Genomic DNA, 20,957 nt, shown 5'->3' with positions numbered 1-20,957 from the left:
GTCGGGATATGCACTTAGAATAGATGGATGTGAAGATTGCCTTTCTCCATGGTGAATTAGAGGAAAAAATTTACATGACATAACCAGAGGGTTCAGTGCAGCTGGGCAGAGTCACTTGGTTTGCAAGTTGAAGAAGTCTCTATATGGGTTGAAGCAGTCTCCCAGACAGTGGTACAAGCGGTTTGACACTTATATGTTGAAGCTTGGTTATAAGCGTTGTGAGTATGATTGTTGTGTTTATGTGAGAAGCCTTGATGGTTCGTTTACTTTTATGTTACTTTATGTTGATGATATGTTGATTGCTACTAATAATTTGAGTGATATCAATGAGCTGAAAGTCATGTTAGGTAAGGAGTTTGACATGCAAGATTTAGGGGCTTCTAGGAAGATTCTTGGGATGAAGATTCACAGGGATAGGGGAGCTAGAAAACTATGGCTCTCCGAGCAAAGCTATGTTGAAAAGATCTTATAGAGATTTGATATGAACAATGCTAAAGTAGTGAGTACTATATCATTGTCCAAAGACAAATGAAGAGAAGAAATACATGTCAAAAGTTTCACATGGCAGTATAGTGGGTTGCTTGATGTATGCTATGGTTTGTACTAGACCAAACTTGGCATAAGCAGTTAGTCAAGTATGCAAGTACATGTCGAAACCAGGGAAGCAACATTGGGAAGCAGCCAAATGGATTTTCAGATATTTGAAGGGGACTACAGGTCTTGGTATCATGTTTGACAGCCAACAGAGTAAACCTTCAGTTATTGGTTATGTTGATTCAGACTATGCAGGAGACTTGGATGATAGAAGGTCCATAACGGTGTTTGTCTTCACCCTTGTAGGTGGACCGATTATGTGGAGATCATCAGTCCAGTCTGTTGTTGCTATGTCCACAACTGAAGTAGAATACATGACAGTTGGTGAAGCTTCTAAGGAAGCCATGTGGCTTGTGGGGCTAGTAAATGAGTTAGACATTGAGCAAGGTGTAGTTTCGCTGCATTGTGACAGTTAGAGTGCTATCTTCTTGGCAAAGAACCAGGTGTATCATGTTAGGACCGAACATATTGATGTGAGATTTCACAAGATCATAGAGTTGATAGCTTGTGGGCAGATACTATTGCAGAAGGTTCACACTTCAGAAAATGCAGCTGGTATGTTAACCAAACCGGTTACCGTGGACAAGTTCAAGCATTGCATGAGCTTGCTGAACATTCACTGATGCTGGACTATGGAGCGCCTCCAACCCAATGGCGGAAGTTGGAGATTGATGATATTCGACAAGGTGGAGATTGTTGTGCAATGACTCATATCTCTAGATAACAACAATACAAGTTATGAGCTTAGACTTATGTAAATGGGTTGGGGGTAGAGAACTATATATATTGATGTTATGTAAATTTAATGCAACGAGGAGGAGAATAGTAAAACACTAATTCTTATTCTCTAATAATATATAGTGGTAGCTGCTCAACGCTCCCGGGGATGTAGGCATAGTTAGCCGAACCTCGTTACCAAATCTCTTGTATTATTCTTTTGTCTCTATACTCTTTACTACTTGATTGTTCGCTTGTTCCCAACAATTATTAACTATATTACTATTTAAATAAATGAGCATAGCTCATTTTTTTAATTTAAATTCATATGAACAAGTTCTAATGAATTAAACAATGAGTAGTTTTAAAATGAATTTCAAATTGATAATTGTTTAGAAAAAGTAATATTCGTGCTTACCACAAAAAACAATTTCGTCCTCCTCATCAATTTGAAATTCGTGGCTGATTCCACTGTTTCTTCCTTCACCCACTCACTTTCTTTCTCCACGGTTTAATCAAACCCCGATCCCCACGACGTCGTTTAACTTCACTAACTAGGTAACCCTCTTTTCACTCTCACTATTTTTTTTGTATAAATTTCTCTTCCAATATTTTCCCAATATTTACAAGCAAATTTCACTCATCTTCAAACTCTACATTCATTTATTTTTGTTCTATTTGAATTTGAAAACCCTATCAGGTTTGTTTCAAGGTCCGAAGATACATCAAATTTGTATATTGAGAGTATTTGTTGAACTTCCTAAACTTAGTTTTTTCAGAGTTTGCTGTTTATTTCACTGACAGTGTTTAACTTATATGTTTTCAAACCCAAAAAAAAATCGGATTTTTATGTGTTCCTTAGAACCTTAAACCCTAAGGGTAACCCAATTCAGAAAAATGTAGTGATGTTGTTTCTTGTGGCAGAAATTATATGAACTAATTATAACTGCCTATAGTATGATTTCAGATTCGGACAATTCGGTGACCATAGTTTTAATAGAGAAATGCGTGTAATTAAAAAAACTGATTCCTACTTTTTATTGACAAAAACTATTTCCAAAAATTAGGTGACATTTGGAAGTTCTTTTTATATAAAGATTGAACTTCTAAGATATGCATCTAGTTCGTGTTAACTACTCTTGTTCATGGATATAGAAAATCCCTTTCATGCTAGTTCGAAGTTTAATCATCAATGAAATTCCAAGTGTTGAAAATTATGTTGTACTTTACCTTCTGATTGCTAATGAGAACAAGTATAAGTTATTTTCATGATATTGTTGTCCAAGTTTAGTTCTTTGGTTAGCTTTTGAAGGATGAAAAAGTTGGTCATTGATATATGGGTTTAAAAGTACATGTCCTTCTTCATGCACTGACCTAAAAAGGTTATCTGTACAGTGATTGTTGTTTATCTCTTTTATACTGATATTAATATATGAAGTGTATTTTATGATTGCTTAATGTCTATTTTATGTCTTGTGTGTTCTTTATTTTCCGGGTGTAGATGGGCAAAAAACGTAAGAATGGAGCAGCGATGCTACTAGAGCTAAGAGGACAACCTGACGTAGTCCCTCAAGATTCACAAGACCGGAATTATGATAATAGGGGACCTGAAACTGAAGATGCATCTTGTCATCAGTCCAATGGTGATGATAATTCCTTAATGGGTCAAAAGCGTAAGAGTTCAAGAGTAGCATTGTTACAAGAGCGAAGAGCACAACAAAATCGGAGAGCACAACCTAATGGAGGCCCTCAAGATTTGCAAGAGCAAATCTATGACTCAAAGCGTAAGAGTGGGGCAGGAATGCTAATAAAGCTAACCAGAAAATTGAATGCAGAGCCTCAAGATTTTCAAGAGCAAAACTATGATAATAGGGGACCTGAAAATGAAGATGAGCTTTCTCCCAGGTCCAATGGTGGTAATTCCTTAATGGCCCGGAAGCATAAGAGTGGAGCAACAATGCTACAAAAGCTAAGTGGACAACCTAATGCAGTCCCTCCAGATTTTCACGAGATAAATGATGATAACTGGGAGCCTGAAACTGAAGATGCATCTTGTCCTCAGTTCAACTGTGATAACAATTCCGTAGTGAGCGAAAAGCTCACGAGTTCGGGGGAAGAAATGCTAAAAAAGCTAATAGCACAACTTAATGCAGCCCCTCGAGGTTTGCAAGAGGAAGATGATAATAATAATAGGGAAGTTGAAACTGAAGATGCACCTTGTACTCAGCCCAATGGCGACAATAACTCCTTAATGAGCCAAAGGAGTAAGAGGGCAGAAGCAGCAATGCTGCAAAATCTAAGAGTACAACATAGTGCAGCCCCTAATTATTCGCAAGAGCAAAATTTTGACAATGGAGAACTTGAAACTGAAGATGCACCTTCTCTGTCCAATGCTAATAATTCTGTAAGGGGGCAAAAGCACAAGAGTGGGACAGCAATGCTACGGAGGGTAAGGGGACAACCTAATGCAGTCCCTCAAGACTTACCAGAGCAAAATTTTGATAACAGGGAGCCTCAAACTGAAGGTGCATCTGGTTCTCAGTTCAGTGGTGATAGTTCCTTAATGGGCCAAAAGCATGAGAGTTCCCGGGCATCAATGGTACAAAAGCTAAGAGGGCAACTTAATGCAGTCCCACAAGGTTTGCACGGGGCAGCAATGTTACAAAACCTAAGAGCACAACCTAATGCAATGCCTCAAGATTTGCAAGAACAAATCCCTGATAACGGGGAACCTGGAAATGAAGATGAACCTCCGCCTCGGTCCACTGGTGGTGATTCCTTTATGGGCCGAAAGCATAAGACTGGGGCAGCATTGCTACAAAAGCTAAAAGGACAACTTGATGCAGTCTCTCAAGATTTACAAGAGCAAGGTTATCATAATAGGGAACCTCAAACTGCAGGTGCATCTTGTTCTCAGTTCAGTGGTGATAATAATTCCTTAATTTGCCGAAAGTCTAAGAGTGAAGGGACAGCAATGCTGCAAAAGCTAAGGGGGCAACTTAATGCAGTCCCTCAAGGTTTACAAGAGGAAGATTATGATAACATGGAACTTGAAGCTGAAGATGCACCTTGTCCTCAGCTCAATGGTGATAATAATTCCTTAACGAGCCAAAAGCGTAAGAGTGCAGAAGCATCAATGCTTCAAAGGCTAAGAGGACAACCTAATGCTGTCCTTCAAGATTTGCAAGGGCAATGTTATGATAACAAGGAACCTGGAAATGAAGATGCATCTTGTCCTCAGTTCAATGGTGATAATAATTCCTTAATGAGCCAAAAGCATAAGAGTGCAGCAGCAGGGTTGCTGCAAAAGCTGAGAGGACAACTAAGTGCAGGCCCTCAAGGTTTGCAAGAGCAAAACTATGACAATAGAGAACATGAGACTGAAAATGGACCTCCTCAGTCCAATGCTTATATTCCCTTGATGGGCCAAAAGCGTAAGAGGGGGATAGCTATGCTACAAAAGCCAAGAGAACAACCTATTGCAGTCTCTCAAGATTTGCAATTGCCAAATTCTGATACTGAATCTGAAGATGCATTCCCACCTCTTTCGGATGATGATAATTTCATTGCTTCCTCAAACCAGAGTTTAGCTAAGAAACAGAAAAAAATTGATCCATTACTTGTCAAGATAATTCGTAAGGGAAAATAAATATATGAATAGTGTTAGTCATGACATTACGTGTGCTAAATTTACTTTTTTGTGTACAATGCAGACATTGAAACTAAGGAAATAAGCATTCGCAAAATGACTGTAGATGAAGTATGGGATTTGGAGAAAAACTTGAAGATTGTTGTGGAGCTCAACGGAAATGGACAAGGAAATGACAATGGTTCAAACTTGCTAGTTAGATTTTTAGGTAAGCTCAGCAAAAATAAAACCCTTTGTCCTATAACTATTAAAGGTTGGCCCCAAATGCCTAAAGACAAAACCTACCAGCAATGGAAATATATTGAGGTAATAATGGTAGTACAATCTATCCCTTTCAATTTTAATGGTTTCTATACTACACTGAATTTTATTGTGTTTTGATAATCTCTGAAGGACCATTTCTCTTTTGATTATGCGGCTGGATGCAAATGGGTTATGAGTAACTTAGGTGACAAATGGAGGACTCACAAATATATGTTAAGGCGCAATTACATCTATCCACATAAAACAAAGGAAAAAGTGATTGATAATCCTCCTCCTGGAGTGGATAGTGCTCATTGGGCAACTTTTGTTGAACATTATTTTGACGTAGATATGCAGGTATCATTCTTTCTAATAATTATTTCTTCCTGATCATTTGAAGTCAGCTTTGAGATGTTTTGACCATATTTTTGTGTCAATTAGAGAATATGTCTCCAAAATAGCCTGAACCGAGAGAAGTTAAAAGTTGTGCATTCTGGTGGTAGTAAAAGCAATGCAAGAAAAAGTCGTGAAATGGTAAGTTAACTTTAGCAGGTCTAATATGGGATCTGTATAGTATTCTTTTTTTTTTTCTAATTTTCCTTGTTTGTATCCAATGGTAGGTTGAAAAATTGGGAAGGCCAGTTTGTAGAGGAGAGGTTGTTTTGTCAAATATAGTGAGGAAAGATGGAACTTACGCAAATGAAGAAGTAAAGCAAGTGGCCGTAAGAGTTTTCATTTTGAATTTCCTTTTTTCTTTGCTAATTTTAGGTGGTAATGGTTTATCCAATGACAAGATAGTTTGCAGGCAATAGTTGAATTTTATTGTCATGCTTTATGAAACGGCTGACACTGCTATCTGTTTCTGGCTTAGGAGATGAACAATTAGTCATGATATGGATCTTGAATATGTTCTTTCTGTTTTATTAATTGATATATATATCATCTTTATCTATTTCCTTCTTTCCCTGTAGGAAAAGCTTTTGATGTATCTACCTCAAGACCAAGACCGTGCTGCTAAGTTAGGTATAACTTCAACGATGTTAGCTACTCCAAATGATGCAGTTGGAAAAGTATTTGGAGCTGATCGTAATGGCTATGTTCGTGGTATGGGGTGTGGTGTTTCCCCTTCTAAAGTATTTGGATTACGTGGACTACTCAATCACTCTGGATCTTCAAGCTTTATGAGTGGCGTAGTTGAGGAACAAATTGGAAGCTTGGTGAAGGAAGTGGACACTCTGCAAGAGAAGTTGAACGGATATGACGAGATCAAGGAGTGTATTGGAGAGTTGGTGAACCAGATGGGCACTTTGCAAAAGAAGTTAAACGGATACGACGAGATGAAGACACAATTTGCACAAACTCGGGCTGAGTTGAGGGAGACTAAGGCGCAACTTGTAAAAAATCAAGTTCAGATGGGTAACCTTTACAAATTCTTGGAGGAAAATCTTTATTAAGTTGCATGTTTTCAGCCAAGATGCTCTACACAACCATCTTCACCTAAAAATCATGGCAACCATGTTTCTGTTTTCCTCTTTGGATGTTGGGAAAAGTGAACTTCTAAAATACTAGATTGCTGTCATTTTTATTTAGTGAACTTCTAAGTATCCTATTGCTGTTATATTTTGTTTGGAAAATTTACACATGTGGTGCACCTTGACCGAAAAATTACGGTTTTGGTGCACCTTTTAAAAAAATTACCAAACTAGTATAACTTTTTAGAAATCGGCAATGGGATTGCCGATTTCTGTAAAAAAATTTCTCTCTCCTCCCCAAAATCGGCACTGGGGAGGGAGTTTTATTAGGATATAATTTTTTTTTTAAACTCCCCCCTAAATCGTCAATAGTATTGGTATTACATAAATACTAGTATTGGTATTATATAAAACTAGTATTGGTATTATCCATATGTTTTCAAGTTTGCTTTTTTTAAGTTTTTTGTATTAATATCTTCCTGGAAGCGGCAATTCAGATACAAAACATGGAGATGATATGACACATGAAAATGGATAAAGGATAAAAATTTAAGGATTGGTAAAAAAGATATAGAGAAAATTATCTGCAAGTGTTAAAATATGTAATATGAAATGAAACTTACGAAGGGATGATGACCATTTTGATTCAATTAGTATTACACAAATACACAGTCTATTCTGTCTAAATATGATATTTTATAGCATGAATTATTGTTGTTTTGCCAATGGCTTAAAATTTTCAGTATGTTGGAAGAAGCAATTTTATATCTTCTTAAAACTTGGTTTGACATAGCCATCGTCACCGTAGCTAATGGGTTTTACACCTTTTATTTACTCACTTTAAAAAACAGAAAACCGTGGCTAAGTTTTAAATAAACTGTGGCTAAGTTTTAAATAAACTTAATTGGCTGTTTCCATGATTGTAACATAAGAGCTATTTTGTTTTATTATCCATTATCTGAAGTCTCGTTTTTCTTTTCATCAAAACCCCAAGAAATTGGTTTGACATAGCTTTCCTTATCGTAGATAATGATTTTTTCTTTTTACATTTTTAATAATTTGGTCACCTTTAAAAACATAAAACGTGGCTAATTTTTCAACAAACGTCCTAACTTAGCTGCTTTTGCGATGGCTATTTTGTTTTGTTATCCGTTGCTACTTATAGTCTCATTTTTTTTCTCCCAAACAAGTGAACAACCGTACAAATTATAATTCTGATGTAATATCTCATCCAATAATAGCTGTTGTAACTGAAAGTAACCTATAATATTGGCTAAGGTGAAAATTCAAATTTTAAAACCATTTGACCACTGATATAACTGGTAAAAAGATAAGAACAAAAAATAGAATATAGCATAATAGTGGAAGAGTTTTTTTTTATAATCACTAAAGAATATCGCCTATTTAGCATCGTCTAAAAGCTAATAGTAGAGCTGTCAAAACGGACCGGACCAGCCCGTTAAAGCCCGAAAATATATCGGGTTTGGGTATTAAATCAAGAGTATATTGTTCAAACCGGGCTTTTTAACCCGATCTTATCGGGCCATATTAAAATTGGGCTCGGGCCAGGTTTACCTGGCTGGGTTCGGGCCGCCATATAAAACATTTCCATGTCTAATCACCTCGCTTGGGCGAGGGAGAAATAGTGAACATCAAGTTTTTTGTCTTGAAATAGCGTCTGGGCGAGAGTCCATCGCTTGGGCGAGGGATATCAATGTTTTCTGGTGATTTTCCTCTGAATTATGGCTTGAGCGACCATTCCCTCGCTTGGGCGAGGCTTGTTTCACATTTCACAATAATAACAACATCAACACCAACATTTCACACTTTAATCTTTCACTCTCCAGTCTCCATTCGTCAGCTTCAGTGCTTCACCCAGGTTACATCATAGACTCACAACTTGCTTCATTTTCATGCTCAATCTACTCTTTTAATTTTTAACTTTTCATGTTCAATCCACTCTTTTAACCTTCAACTTTTCATGCTCCTGTTTTATATAATAAGCTTGTGTTCAACCTAGAAATAATACTAATTTCATATGAGAATTATTGATTGGTACCCAAAATGGTTTCTTCTTTTGATTTCATTATTGGATGTTTGATATATACACGCTATTCATGATTTGGGGTTTGTGCATTTTTACAGCTTTTAGACACTATTCCATTTTGTAGTATTATGCAATGTTTCATTCCCATTTTTACAGCTTTCATATCCATTTTTACATTCCCATTTATATTGATGAATGTTTCTTCATCTTTACAGGTTTGCATATTATGGATTCCAGTGTTGGTGATTGTGAGATATTAGAAACCTCTGTCGGAGTTACACAAAATACCAGTGGAAATGTACAAGAGAAAGAGAGTACAAATGCTTCTCAATCAGAACAAAAAAGTGTATGCCTCTAACCTCTCAACCAGAACCAAAAAGTGGGAAGGCCTTAACCTCAGATGCATGGAGATATTTTGAAAAAGCTGGTATTGTAGATGGAAAAGAAAAGGCTAGGTGTTTAGGGTGTAAAAAATTATTGAGTTGTTCAACTAAGAATGGAACTTCCCAATTATTTAGTAGAAGATGCAACAAAAAAGTTACAATTGTTTACTTTATTATAAATTTTTTGTATAAATACTAAATAGGTTGTAAAATTTAAGTTATTTAATTTTTTTTAATATAAATAATTTGGGCGGGCTTGGGCCTCAATTTAAGAAACATAAAAATAACCGGACTTTTTAGCCCGACCCATCTTAGCCCGAACCCGTCCGGGTAGCCCGTTTTGACAGCTCTATCTAATACTAAACTAGAAAATCTAACCCTAAGGACCTAACTAGCATTGTCCTCGAGTCCTGTTGGGTCCCAATGGGCTTTGTAACTCACCTGCAGGGGTGAATAGGTGATTAGGTGATACGGTACATAATTATCATTACTCAATGAATAAACAGATTTTACAAATTTCCTTACTATTTAATCGATTAACTCGTTCTACAAATAATCGATTAACTAAAGAACCTAATCAATTATTCAGTTCTTGTTCTATGAAAAACAATTTTCTTTGATCTCCAAGATTAACTAGATTCAACTAAACTTACATGCACTTTTATAAATGATTAAGAACAGTAAATACACAAAAGAGAATATGAAAATAACTCAAAATAATATGCATGTCAAATTAAGTAAATCAAGTAATACGGAAATGTAAAGAGTTAAGGTTGAGAAGAAGGCGACACGACTTTTATCCTGGTTCATTTGCGGGTCCACTTGCAAAATATATACACACCTCCCCTTCTGATCTTGGGAGATTTTCTTACTATGGAAATTAATTCTTCTTACAATCACACTTCTAATACAACCAACAAGAACTCCCTTCTCGAATTCGTTGAGCCCTAACTCGGTTTGACCACTTCACTCGCTTACTCAGATACCAACACCTTTCGCGATTCTGGCCCCAACTACTTTCTCGCTCTATCCAAGACTTCTTGCCCTCATGAAGACATCTACCTAACCGCAACTACGATTTTCCCAAACCAATTCTCTATTAATGGTGATACTAAATACACCAAGAGAATATGTTTATGCATATGTCTAAAACTTTTCAAGTTGTTGATGCACCTATATGTGCTGAATATACACACTTCTAGAATCTAAGAACACTTCTACAAATCTCACAAACTCATAATATAGAAAATGTGAGATGCATGGTTTCTTCTCAAAATATGACAATTTTGCTTCTTTGGAAATCTTTCTAAAGATTCATAAAGATTCTTCATTTTCTCTTTTTTTTCAAAAGAACACTTTGAAAATCTCTCATTGGATATGAAAGTGAAAGAACTATGTGATTTTCGGAAATATGTGTAATCAATTTGTTTTTCGTTGTGTGTGTTTTATGTGCAAAATAAAGAAACTTGGGTTAATATACAATTCTATTTTCTAGTACACATAATTGATTATCACTTAATCTAATCGATTATCGATTCTTTAAAATTCAAGAAACCAGAAATTGTAACTACCCTTAATCGATTATACCCATACTTAATCGATAAACGGATTTCCAATTTTTTCATTGCTTAATCGATTAAAATAACTCTTAATCGACTAATAGGTTTTCGAAAAAGATATTTCAATGTAATATGAACCTCCTACATGATTTGCAAAAGTATGATGCATGACTTTGAATAATGTATGATTTAAAACTCTTTTTTAAATGCATCAAAATCATGTGATCATGTATTTATGCATGTGCATGTAAATTATGTATGTATGCATGTAAGTCTCATTTTAATTACGATTGATTTTAGTTTGTGAGACTTCCATTAGGGTTCATCCTAGCCTAGACATTTTGTAAGCAAACATCTTAAGACCTAATAAAGATATAAAAATACTCAGCCTCTAGATCTTCTTGAATGTTTTAGCTTGTATGAACTTGTGTCTTGACTTTGGACTTTGTTATTGACTTTGTTGTTTGTTGATTTGTTCATGCCTTCAAACTTGTCCTTGATTACAACCTTTGTTTTTATCAATCTTTGTTGTCGATCTTTGTCTTTATCAAACTTTGTCTTCAATCTTTATTTTCATCAACCTTTGTCTTCATCAAAATCGAGTTTAGTGACTCTAATAGTGACAGTACTTGGCTGAAGTTAATGTTCGCCCAATCAAATCATTGTATTTAGCATCAACCAACACAAAATTTGGCGTGGGCTACTATCCAATGCTAATGTTTGCCTATTTATATTTACATTGCCAACACTAATTACTAAAACCACAAATTTAAGAATATTTGATATGAACTTCATCTTCGTTTTACTCCTTCTGTCCTTTTTCTCCCCAATTTCTATGGCATGGGTTCGTTCCTTTCCATCATTAGAAATGACAATCGTTTCATTATACTCTTAGACCAATTCGGGTTCATCCACATTGAACGCCTCAAACTCATTGTCTCCTACATCTCCCTCTCCAACTTCAACCTCGATCTCTCCACACTTGGCTTCTTCCTCGTTAGCATTAAATCCAGATTTTATGTCTTCCAACAACTCCAGACGATGAGATCTATCCTGTCCGTCAATGTGATCTCCATAAATATGTTTTCAACATCAACTCCCTCAATAATAAAGACTCAATATCCAATGATAGTAACAAAACAACAGTGAAAAGTATCAGTGGTAAAATATACACCAATTATTTCATTATTATTTAGATCGATCAAGTTCTTAGAGATGGAATAAAAAATCAAACTGAACCGATCCATTATTAAAAAAATCAATCCAATACAATTTAACCAAATTTAATTTTTGATAGTCACAACATAAATTAGCTTTTGCTCTATTTTCTTCTCACTAAAAATTATATTGTATCCTATTATCTCTAAATTTAAATATATTATTATCACTAATTATAAATTTATGTTTTAAAATTTTAGTTAAAATATCGAGAAAAATTATTGAATTATAACAATAGTGTCTATGTAAAGAGGCTAGTATTTATAAAACAATGTTGTTAATAGTTACAAGCTAATGTTACTCCTATTTATTAACCTTCTCAATAGTATAGTATAAAATTAACCCAATCCTATGTTATTAAAAGAAAATAAAGTATTTCGTTATATTAGGAGATAAATTATATTTTTAAATCCATACAGTGATATGTGTTTTATTTGTCTTCCTTCGAGAAGTTTTTATTTTAAAATATATTATAAAAGGAAGAAAAAAACACATGTTAAATACTATATAGATTTAATGAAATAAATTACTTCCTAGTATATTTTACTCTCCTATTAAAATGACATTTCTACTCAACTTGTCATGCATGATGCATTTCACTAAAAACATGAAATACTTGCAAATTAAGGAATGCATTATTTTCACATTTTTTCATTAATACATTCAAATTAGTTGTAGGTACCTTTATTTTCAGAAAGCATAATAATTCTACCTCCATTCTTAGAAAATTGATGTTTAATGCTCTGTATTCTGATGAACAGACATATTAAATATCATCAGTTAGTAATAAATTCCACTAGTTAACTAAATGACTTTTATTGGAAAGTATATTTCATAAATGTTGTAAATACCATTTGAATTCTCATTTCTTATAATAGGGTCCTCTAGTTGGTAAAAAAAATCAAATAATTTTGAACCTTTCTGTGCTAACATGATGACATTATGAGTGAGTGATACTAGAAACTCAATAACAGTATATCATAAAAAGAGATTTGGGGTGTCCGTAAAGTCATGATAAAAGTACATTAATATTTTTTGTGTGTTAGTTTGTTTTTCATGTAACCACATTAGAGAAATGGGATCTAAGAGCATTGAAAATAATTATAAACCTAGGAAATTGTTTCATCCCAAATAAATAAAGATATAGCTAGAAGAAATATAATATTCAATATTTTTTTTAAATTTCAATTAAGATTAAATAATACTATATTTTGGAAGAGTTACATGAAGATTCAATTGGTAATGAATTGTCTAATAAACACAAATTCATAAGTTCAAATTTTAGTGGATATATGAATATATGATGCTTTGGTCGATAAGTAACCTATAAGTAATTCTATAGGTGCACTTATAAAATTTTGAAACCAAATATGTTTCTAGTAAATCTTTAAGACTCAACTTACCTAAATTTCAATTTTTTAAAGAAGTATATAGACAATAATAGGATAAAAGAGAAGTAATTCCCATCATTAACATAACACATGCACCAAGATTAAACATGTAAATGTTAGAGAGAGTTTTATTATTTATAGTAGTTTTAACATATTCAATCATGATTATCTCCCATAAAAAAGGTACTTCTAATTAAAACAAAGAAACACCCATGTACGTTTTATAAGACACCTATAACTGAATTATACATATCAATAAGTATAATAATTTTTGTGAAAAACATACTATAATATTACAATTTAACCCTCTTAAACTTTTTTGAAGGTTAACAGAATCATTTTTTCTCATTAATGAATAAAAAAACAAATACAAGAAAAACAATAAATGTTCCATAGAAAATATAAGACACTTCCAACTAAATTGAATATACCAATAAAAATAATTATATTTTAAATTTTATGAGACTACAACTTTATCGTCATTTAATATTGTTCATTAATGTAAAGTTTCTTATAAGGAGGAATAAAAAAATTCCTAAAACATATCTCATCATAAGAACCAAAGAGAATACTTTATATAAAAGATCACCAATATCTTACAAATGGTTTCTTATAATAAGAATAAAGTAACTAAAATTGATTGCCCAATTTAAATATCTAAACTTATAATTTATGAGTTGAGCATCTTTTTGTATTACCAAGGTTATGACTCTTTTTGGGTGTCTGTTGTCCTTCTTAATAAGTGTCTCTCTCATAAATAAAAGTCTTAATCTGTTGGTCTTTCTAAGATTTAACAGAGCCTTACATCATTAGACCAACACATTATTATTAATTTATGAGTTGAGATAATAAATGTTATAATGATATTATGTAAGTATTACAAATTGAGTAAGTAAACTTTGAAAACTTGATCTCAACATTTTTCAAAATGTTAAACACATCATATTTTTCAATACAAAATTACTTGTTAAAATTCCTTAAACAATGTTAACAATTATTGAGATTTCATTAATTCTTAGATAAAAAACCATATTCAACATACTAATTAAATTAGTTAATGCTTATTTGACAATTTAGAATCCCTTAACAGCTCATTTTTATACTGAGTAGATGACTTTATAACTTTATGTTTGTTTTGGCATGACTCTATTCAACCTTTCATTTATTGGTTATTTGAAATTTTCCATCATTCTGAGGAAAAGAGAATTCTGTTACCAAGGGAATAAAACCATTATGAAATTTTGTTGTTGGCACTCTCAGACTCAGGCATGTCTTTAGTAAAGGACTGAATCAGTGACAGCTATCATATATATTCTGGGCTCCTCAATTTTATTCTTTCTTGGGCAAATGCTTTAGATATTATTGTTAAGAAAATTAAAAAAATAGATTCATAAGAAATTGACCAAAAAAAGATTTCTTACAAAAAATTGAACTAAATACGGAAATAAAGAGTTATTTGATATTTCAACTATATTTTCTCTTTTCCATTTTATAATTTCAAATTTTTTATTTCCTTTTGTCTTTTACTATTGCATTTTCTGATGTACTTTCATTAATAGTGCTCCTACATGTCTTTTACAATAAGTCCAGATTTTACTAATTTTATTTAGAAAAGGTGCCCTATGTAATATATATATAACTTGTCTAAGAATATTCATATTGATTGTTCTTAAGAATGTTTTTCACAGAAGAATAATATCCTGACTCTGTTATCTATTGTGACATTCTTATTTCTTGAGTTTTGTTCTTAAATAGGAACAATTCTTGGTAAATAACAACAGTTCTTGGTGAGGGGAGATAACATGTATTGTGACTTACTTTATCTATTTTATGCATTTTATTTATCTTTTAATTTACTATGTTGCAATTTCTATTATATTTTGAAATTATATTTAATATTATTTTAATCAATGTAATATTTTATTTTATTTATTTGTGTCCATATATTTTATTTTTATAATTTACAACAAATAATATATTGTTATAATTTATTATAATAAATCATAGGGATTTTTAAATTATTAATAAATAAGTAATTATTCTTAATAATTGCTATATTTATTGTAAAATATAAAAGTGTGGGGTAGATTGTGGGATCCAAATAAGAATAAGAATGATATTTGTCACTATGAAAAAATGTATGCTATTTTTATTTTATGAGAAATTATAATAAATTATAAAATAATGTGTAGGATTCAAATAACAATAAAAATTTTGCTTTCCGCTAGAGATGCTCTAATATCTATCAATTCATTCATTTTTGTGCATTGAAGTTATTTTCTTGTGGGGATCACCATTTAATTCATATACCAACACCTCTTATAGCTATGCAACAAAAAGTTTTGAATAATACTACTTTTCTATCATAAATAACACCCAAAACATTCCTCAATTTCAACCACCTCATTTAAACCCAATGATTTACGTTTTCCCTATTTCACATAATATTGTACAATAAACTCATGATAGTTGATACTTAAACAGTACCATTTATTTAATATTAAGATGAATAGTTAGAAACGCATCATTATTTTTTGAAATGTCAGAGAAGAATCAATTGAGAAAAACGAGGGCATATTCTCACAATAATAAAAGACAAAAGTTTGCCTACTCAATCATGTTAATGAAAATCAACAAGCATATAGCACTCATTTAGTCTAGAAAAATTAAAAGGTTAATAATTTAATTTTTGTGAATGACACTTATTAAAAAGGACGATCATACACTAAAAAAGATTAGTTCCTTTACATAGGATAAGAAAATACCATTATTAATAGTACCGTAAAAAAATTATGTTAATCAAAACCAAACTCTTTTCAAGTCCTGGAATTGTGTTTCTCATTTTCTCACACTCACTAAAAGTCTAAAACATGAACTGCTGCAGCTTTTTGAGGGTACAGAATTTTGCCCACATACTCCTCTTAGCTGAACAAGTATCATTTTCCAATTTGTGAATGTTTCCCATGATGTCTTGTTATTATAAAGTTATGCGTGGAGACATGATAACAGATAAGGCAAAACATTTCACTGTTTAGAATTGCCCCACCCACCACTATAGGACAGTTAAAAAACTAGCACCAGGTTTCAGTAACATTGATACATGCCACAGAAACAGCTATATATCTTCATCAACAAACAAATGAAAAGATTCAGTGTCTTGCACAAAGACAAGGCCAATATTGAATAGATAATAACATAGAGATGACAAAGTGACAAACATTTAGAGAAGGGAATTTGGAGCTTTATTTCTAAGAGTTTGGTCTAGTTCCATCAGTACAAGTATGGACAAAAAAAGAAGAGTAAAATACAAGAACAAAAGAAAACCTAAGTAAATTCCTGTACCTCATACTGAACCCTAATCTCACTTAACCCCTAATCCTACAAACTACAGCTCCTTCCCTTTCCCTTCCCCCTTATAAATGATCTGTTAGACAAAGGACTTTGATTTGTATTGTGATGTAATCATCACCTCTGTTAAGGTTACACAGATCATTAGTCTACACATCTTGAAGGCCCTACTTTCTTTACAAGTAAATAGAAGGTGATGGAAAATGGAAATAACACCACCACCTGTTTCAACTAATTCTAACCCTACTAGTTCATAGGTGTCTTGGTGGAGCACTAACACTATGCCTTCTAGGATTTCAATTTTTCCCATTCGTAACGCCCGGGGAGTGGCTTCTCGTCCATAGGATTGAAGTTGTACCTGCAATTGAACCCACATGGTAAATAAATAAATTTGCGCATGGGGGATACAATCAATACTGCAGTTAAGCAAAGAAAAAAGCTGAGCAAATCAAACTACTAATTCAAAGCAGCATACTTCTCAATGAACTGCCTTTGCTGAGTCTCTTCAATTTCAGCAAAGAATTCATCCATTTCATGTGCAGTTGGGATTTGCCTTCTAGCTGCATGCTCCGTTCTTTGATCAGTTGAACGAGTAGGCCTGGTAGTTGAACCAGGGGTCCTGATAGCGTCTGGGTTCCTTATCAAACTGCAAGGTGTTGATTCCCTGGTGCTTCTGCAGACAATAATAAAAAGATAGCAATTTTAATGTAAAGTTGTAAATCAGAATTACCAGCAACTTAAAAAAGCCTTGACAGCAAAAGTAAGACCACAACAACAAAAATATTTCAGATAAGAGTGTGTCCAGAAACTGCCTAAATAATAGCACTTACCCAAGGCTGACCTTCATCACATTTATAAGAAAAGAAACAAAGATTTAAATCCATTTAAGCTCCACCGTACACAAACTGATTCATATATGAGAACGATTCAGAGTATATAGATCAATGTTTAAACATATGGTAATTGTGCAAAAAAGAAAGGCAGAGCATGCATAGTATTGTTCCACCTCTTTAACCTACCATCACTGTCTCAAATATTTTTAAAATCAATATCCAAAACCATTTTGATGATAAAGTACCATATTTCCTGATAATCAAGTAAAAGTAATACTATATCCTGTTGAAGAGATTCAATGGATTATTCTCTAGCTACTGTCTTCAAATCAGTAGGAAGCATTTTGAGGGTAACAAAATCGCCAAATGATATTTCAATGTAGGAATCATATTTAAAGCTATGTAGGAGATGAAATTCTTACAAGATTAACATTTCCTAGTTAAATTTTCACAACAATTTCACAACCACAGCATGCATGATGATGAACACAAGTACACAACCATTAAACAAGACAACATAAAACTCTACCACACAACACAGTACACACATAAACTAACATTCATCCCCATTCCGTGAAGTTTTATAATTCCAAGGGAAAATAAAGAATTTGTCTAAAACATGTTTAACCGAACAAAACATTGCAAAACTACAGAAAATTGAAAATTCCAGTATCAAATTCCCACAGATCGCACCAAAAGTCTGAAGGGAGCAGAAGGAACATGACTTTCAATAAACAGAAGTAGGTCAACAATGATTTCAACAATAAAATAACTATTCATGAACAAAATTAACACATTTTTTTGTTCGCAAAAACACAGGTTCGGAGGTTCTCATAACTCTCAATAACAATAAGGGGGCATTCGTTAATTTCAGTTTTCTGAAGAAAAAAATCACCCAAAAACAAAAATAAAAGTAAAATAAAGCAGAAAAAAAATCATTTTCACCATATTTCAAAATCGAAAATCACGAAACAACACCACCCAAATTCAAATTCAAAACGGGCCAAACAGAAAGCCAACAATAAATTAAAATATATATATATATATATATATATATATATATATCTGAAAATTTGAAGGAAATGGAAAATAAATATCTACCCCTCTCTACCAACTACATGGAAAATCACGGAACAAAACCTCCCAAATTCAAATTAAAACACGGTTAAATATAAAATCAACAAAAAATGAAATTTTTAGGTAAAAAAGTTAACGAATACCCACCTCTCTCTACCTTCAAAATCCAAACAATTTTCCCCAAACGAAGTTTCTTCAACAGCAGCACCAACAACATTCTCATGCACAATTTCCTTCTGCTCCTCCTTCTCCACCTCACCCGAAGCTACATTAGAACCATTCCCAACCCTAGAACCAGACCTAGGTTTCAAAATTGGGGATTTAGGGTTTTGAATCCTCTGACGCTTGGAAGAAGAATTATGCGTTGGAACCAAAATTGGAGGCTTATGGAGCCTCCGGCTACGTAGCTGGAGGTAAGAACCACCGGAAATTGGAGAGAATTGGGATCCAGATTGGGAATTTCGAAGAGCTAGGGTTTTAGCACGAGTTCGAACACCGAAATAGGTGGTGGTGGATTCTAAGAGTAAGAGTTGTTTTTCGGTTTTGGGTTTAGCTTTCTTCATATACTTACCCATTACAAGAAGAAGAAGAAGAAGAATGAAGAATGAAGAAACAAAGGGGAAGAGTTGCGAAGAGAAATGGTTGAGGAAATATGTGATAGAATGAAATAAATGGAATCTTTTGGGAGTATTTATTAATGTTATTAGTTTATTTTCCACTATCACCTGTAATAATGGAAGAGTTTAATATAATATGTATTGCTACTATAAATATTTTTGCACATATCATCACATCATTTATTAATGTTATCAGTTTATTTACTACATCATTACTCTAATTTATTATTTATGCATTATCAATATTAATTTAAAAATAATAATAAATGACAGATAATATAATGAATGTGTATAAATATTTACATTGAAAATATATAAAGAGAACAAAATGTATCCATTAACACTGTCAGAGTTTTTACACTATTATTACATTACTCATTATTTGATTTTATTTATCATTGATTTTTCATAAAAGTAATTCAAATAAAACATAGATAATGTACTTACTAAACATTAATTTTACACCGTCAGTTTATAAATATTGTACTCATATATAAATGATAAATTATGCATCAGTGATTACTCCTTTTAAAAATCTCAAAAATACACATGTAATACATTATATATATTAAAAAATAATTTATAATTATTATATATATACTTGTTATATTAATATATGAATGGGATATAAATTAAAATTTTCATACATATTTATTTAAAAATATCTTTTTATATTATATTAAATATATATAATAATCAATTGTATTGATTGAGCTCCTGACTAAAAAGTTCATAACTTTTAATTGAAGTAATCTTAAATTGAAAAACTAGTTTACATTAAACTCAACTAGAAAATCAATGCGAATCAATCCTAATAAGTCGAGATGAGCTTAATCAGATTTGACTCATTTGCACTAGTATGTACCATTAAACCACTTTTCTGAAAGCACAATTTAGTACCTTTTGAATTTAGTTAATTAGAATTAGAATTAGAATTAAACTAGTTTTTTTTTGCTGGTGCCATTTTTCACGCATTCGTGAGTGTAACGAATATATAATATAAGACAGTAGCTCAGTTAAAATTAATACGGGTAGGTGACTTGGTTCTATGTCATCATTAAATTTCATTTGAAATTAGAAGGAAATCCTTTTGTTATTTATTTATTAGAGGAACTTTCCCATTTGTATTATCCAATTAAAGAAAATTAGAAGAAAAACCGGAATTTGATTGGAATACAAATTATACATGAACAGGCACATGTTTGAAGAGACAATGTCATGCAATGGTAAAATAATATAATAAAGGTTCATTAGAAAAATAATCCGAAGTAAAAATATGTGTTATATATTAATATGTTGAGTGACATTGACATGCTTATGAACTCTATTTTTAGAGGAAAAATATCAGTGTATATGTATAAGTTTTTTTATATTATCAACACATCTTATTAGTTAAGTATCAATTATTATTTGATTCATAAATTAAAAATACACATATGAATAATATAGGATATACATATTGTGTAAAACATCTTTTAAACTATTCGGGCATAAATATTGAAATTTGTTTATGATCAATTGTCATATCTATTTATAATTCTTGTTCAAAAAGTTAAGTATAAGATTTTTATTTTTATTTTAACTAAGCATAATTATATTTGTTCTTTTGTCCAGGGAGGAGGAGAGACAACTATGCTCAAACCAAGAATATATATATAACATAGTAAGATTAACTCTCCTAACAAACAAATTCTATAAACAAGACTTGAACCTAAATATTAAGGGATTTTTTCAAAGCGTACAGTTGTTAAATATTGCATCTAAATAAATCATAATTAAATAGTGTTTATGAACGTGAATAAAATCTGA

At 32.4% G+C, this 20,957-nt stretch overlaps 2 protein-coding genes across 6 annotated transcripts; one reads left to right on the top strand and one right to left on the bottom strand.

Moving 5' to 3' along the window:
• Window positions 1,718-6,951, top strand: LOC109360948. Of its 5 annotated transcripts, none has more exons than XM_019606180.1 (8): window positions 1,718-1,865; window positions 2,803-3,110; window positions 3,147-4,946; window positions 5,025-5,266; window positions 5,354-5,560; window positions 5,645-5,737; window positions 5,824-5,925; window positions 6,175-6,951. In XM_019606180.1, the coding sequence occupies exons 2-8, from the start codon at window positions 2,813-2,815 to the stop codon at window positions 6,655-6,657; spliced, it is 3,225 nt and encodes a 1,074-aa protein (XP_019461725.1). In that variant the 5' UTR covers window positions 1,718-1,865; window positions 2,803-2,812; the 3' UTR covers window positions 6,658-6,951. The 5 variants fall into 5 exon arrangements, with proteins under 5 accessions (XP_019461725.1, XP_019461727.1, XP_019461726.1 ...); XM_019606182.1 differs by having other exon boundaries at window positions 2,803-3,717; window positions 3,820-4,946; XM_019606181.1 differs by having other exon boundaries at window positions 2,803-4,211; window positions 4,278-4,946.
• LOC109361278 (cyclin-dependent kinase inhibitor 4-like) lies at window positions 16,414-19,203 on the bottom strand. Its single transcript, XM_019606680.1, has 3 exons — window positions 18,679-19,203; window positions 17,097-17,294; window positions 16,414-16,979 (listed from the first exon to the last, which is right to left on the bottom strand). The coding sequence occupies exons 1-3, from the start codon at window positions 19,104-19,106 to the stop codon at window positions 16,910-16,912; spliced, it is 696 nt and encodes a 231-aa protein (XP_019462225.1). The 5' UTR covers window positions 19,107-19,203; the 3' UTR covers window positions 16,414-16,909.

Source organism: Lupinus angustifolius, chromosome LG11, assembly GCF_001865875.1.
Source record: "Lupinus angustifolius cultivar Tanjil chromosome LG11, LupAngTanjil_v1.0, whole genome shotgun sequence".
Taxonomy (NCBI): Eukaryota; Viridiplantae; Streptophyta; class Magnoliopsida; order Fabales; family Fabaceae; genus Lupinus; species Lupinus angustifolius.
This window is presented reverse-complemented; position numbering and strand designations above follow the sequence as displayed.

Excerpts from the sequence above, each read along its gene's own strand:
- LOC109360948 (XM_019606179.1), top strand. The coding sequence starts at position 2,813 with ATGGGCAAAAAACGTAAGAATGGAGCAGCGATGCTACTAGAGCTAAGA. Across the intron at positions 5,267-5,353 it reads AGCAATGGAAATATATTGAG|GACCATTTCTCTTTTGATTA; the intron begins GTAATAATGGTA and ends TAATCTCTGAAG. Across the intron at positions 5,738-5,823 it reads CAAGAAAAAGTCGTGAAATG|GTTGAAAAATTGGGAAGGCC; the intron begins GTAAGTTAACTT and ends ATCCAATGGTAG.
- LOC109361278 (XM_019606680.1), bottom strand. The coding sequence starts at position 19,106 with ATGGGTAAGTATATGAAGAAAGCTAAACCCAAAACCGAAAAACAACTC. Across the intron at positions 17,295-18,678 it reads GATTTTGAAGGTAGAGAGAG|AAGCACCAGGGAATCAACAC; the intron begins GTGGGTATTCGT and ends TATTGTCTGCAG. Across the intron at positions 16,980-17,096 it reads CAAAGGCAGTTCATTGAGAA|GTACAACTTCAATCCTATGG; the intron begins GTATGCTGCTTT and ends GTTCAATTGCAG.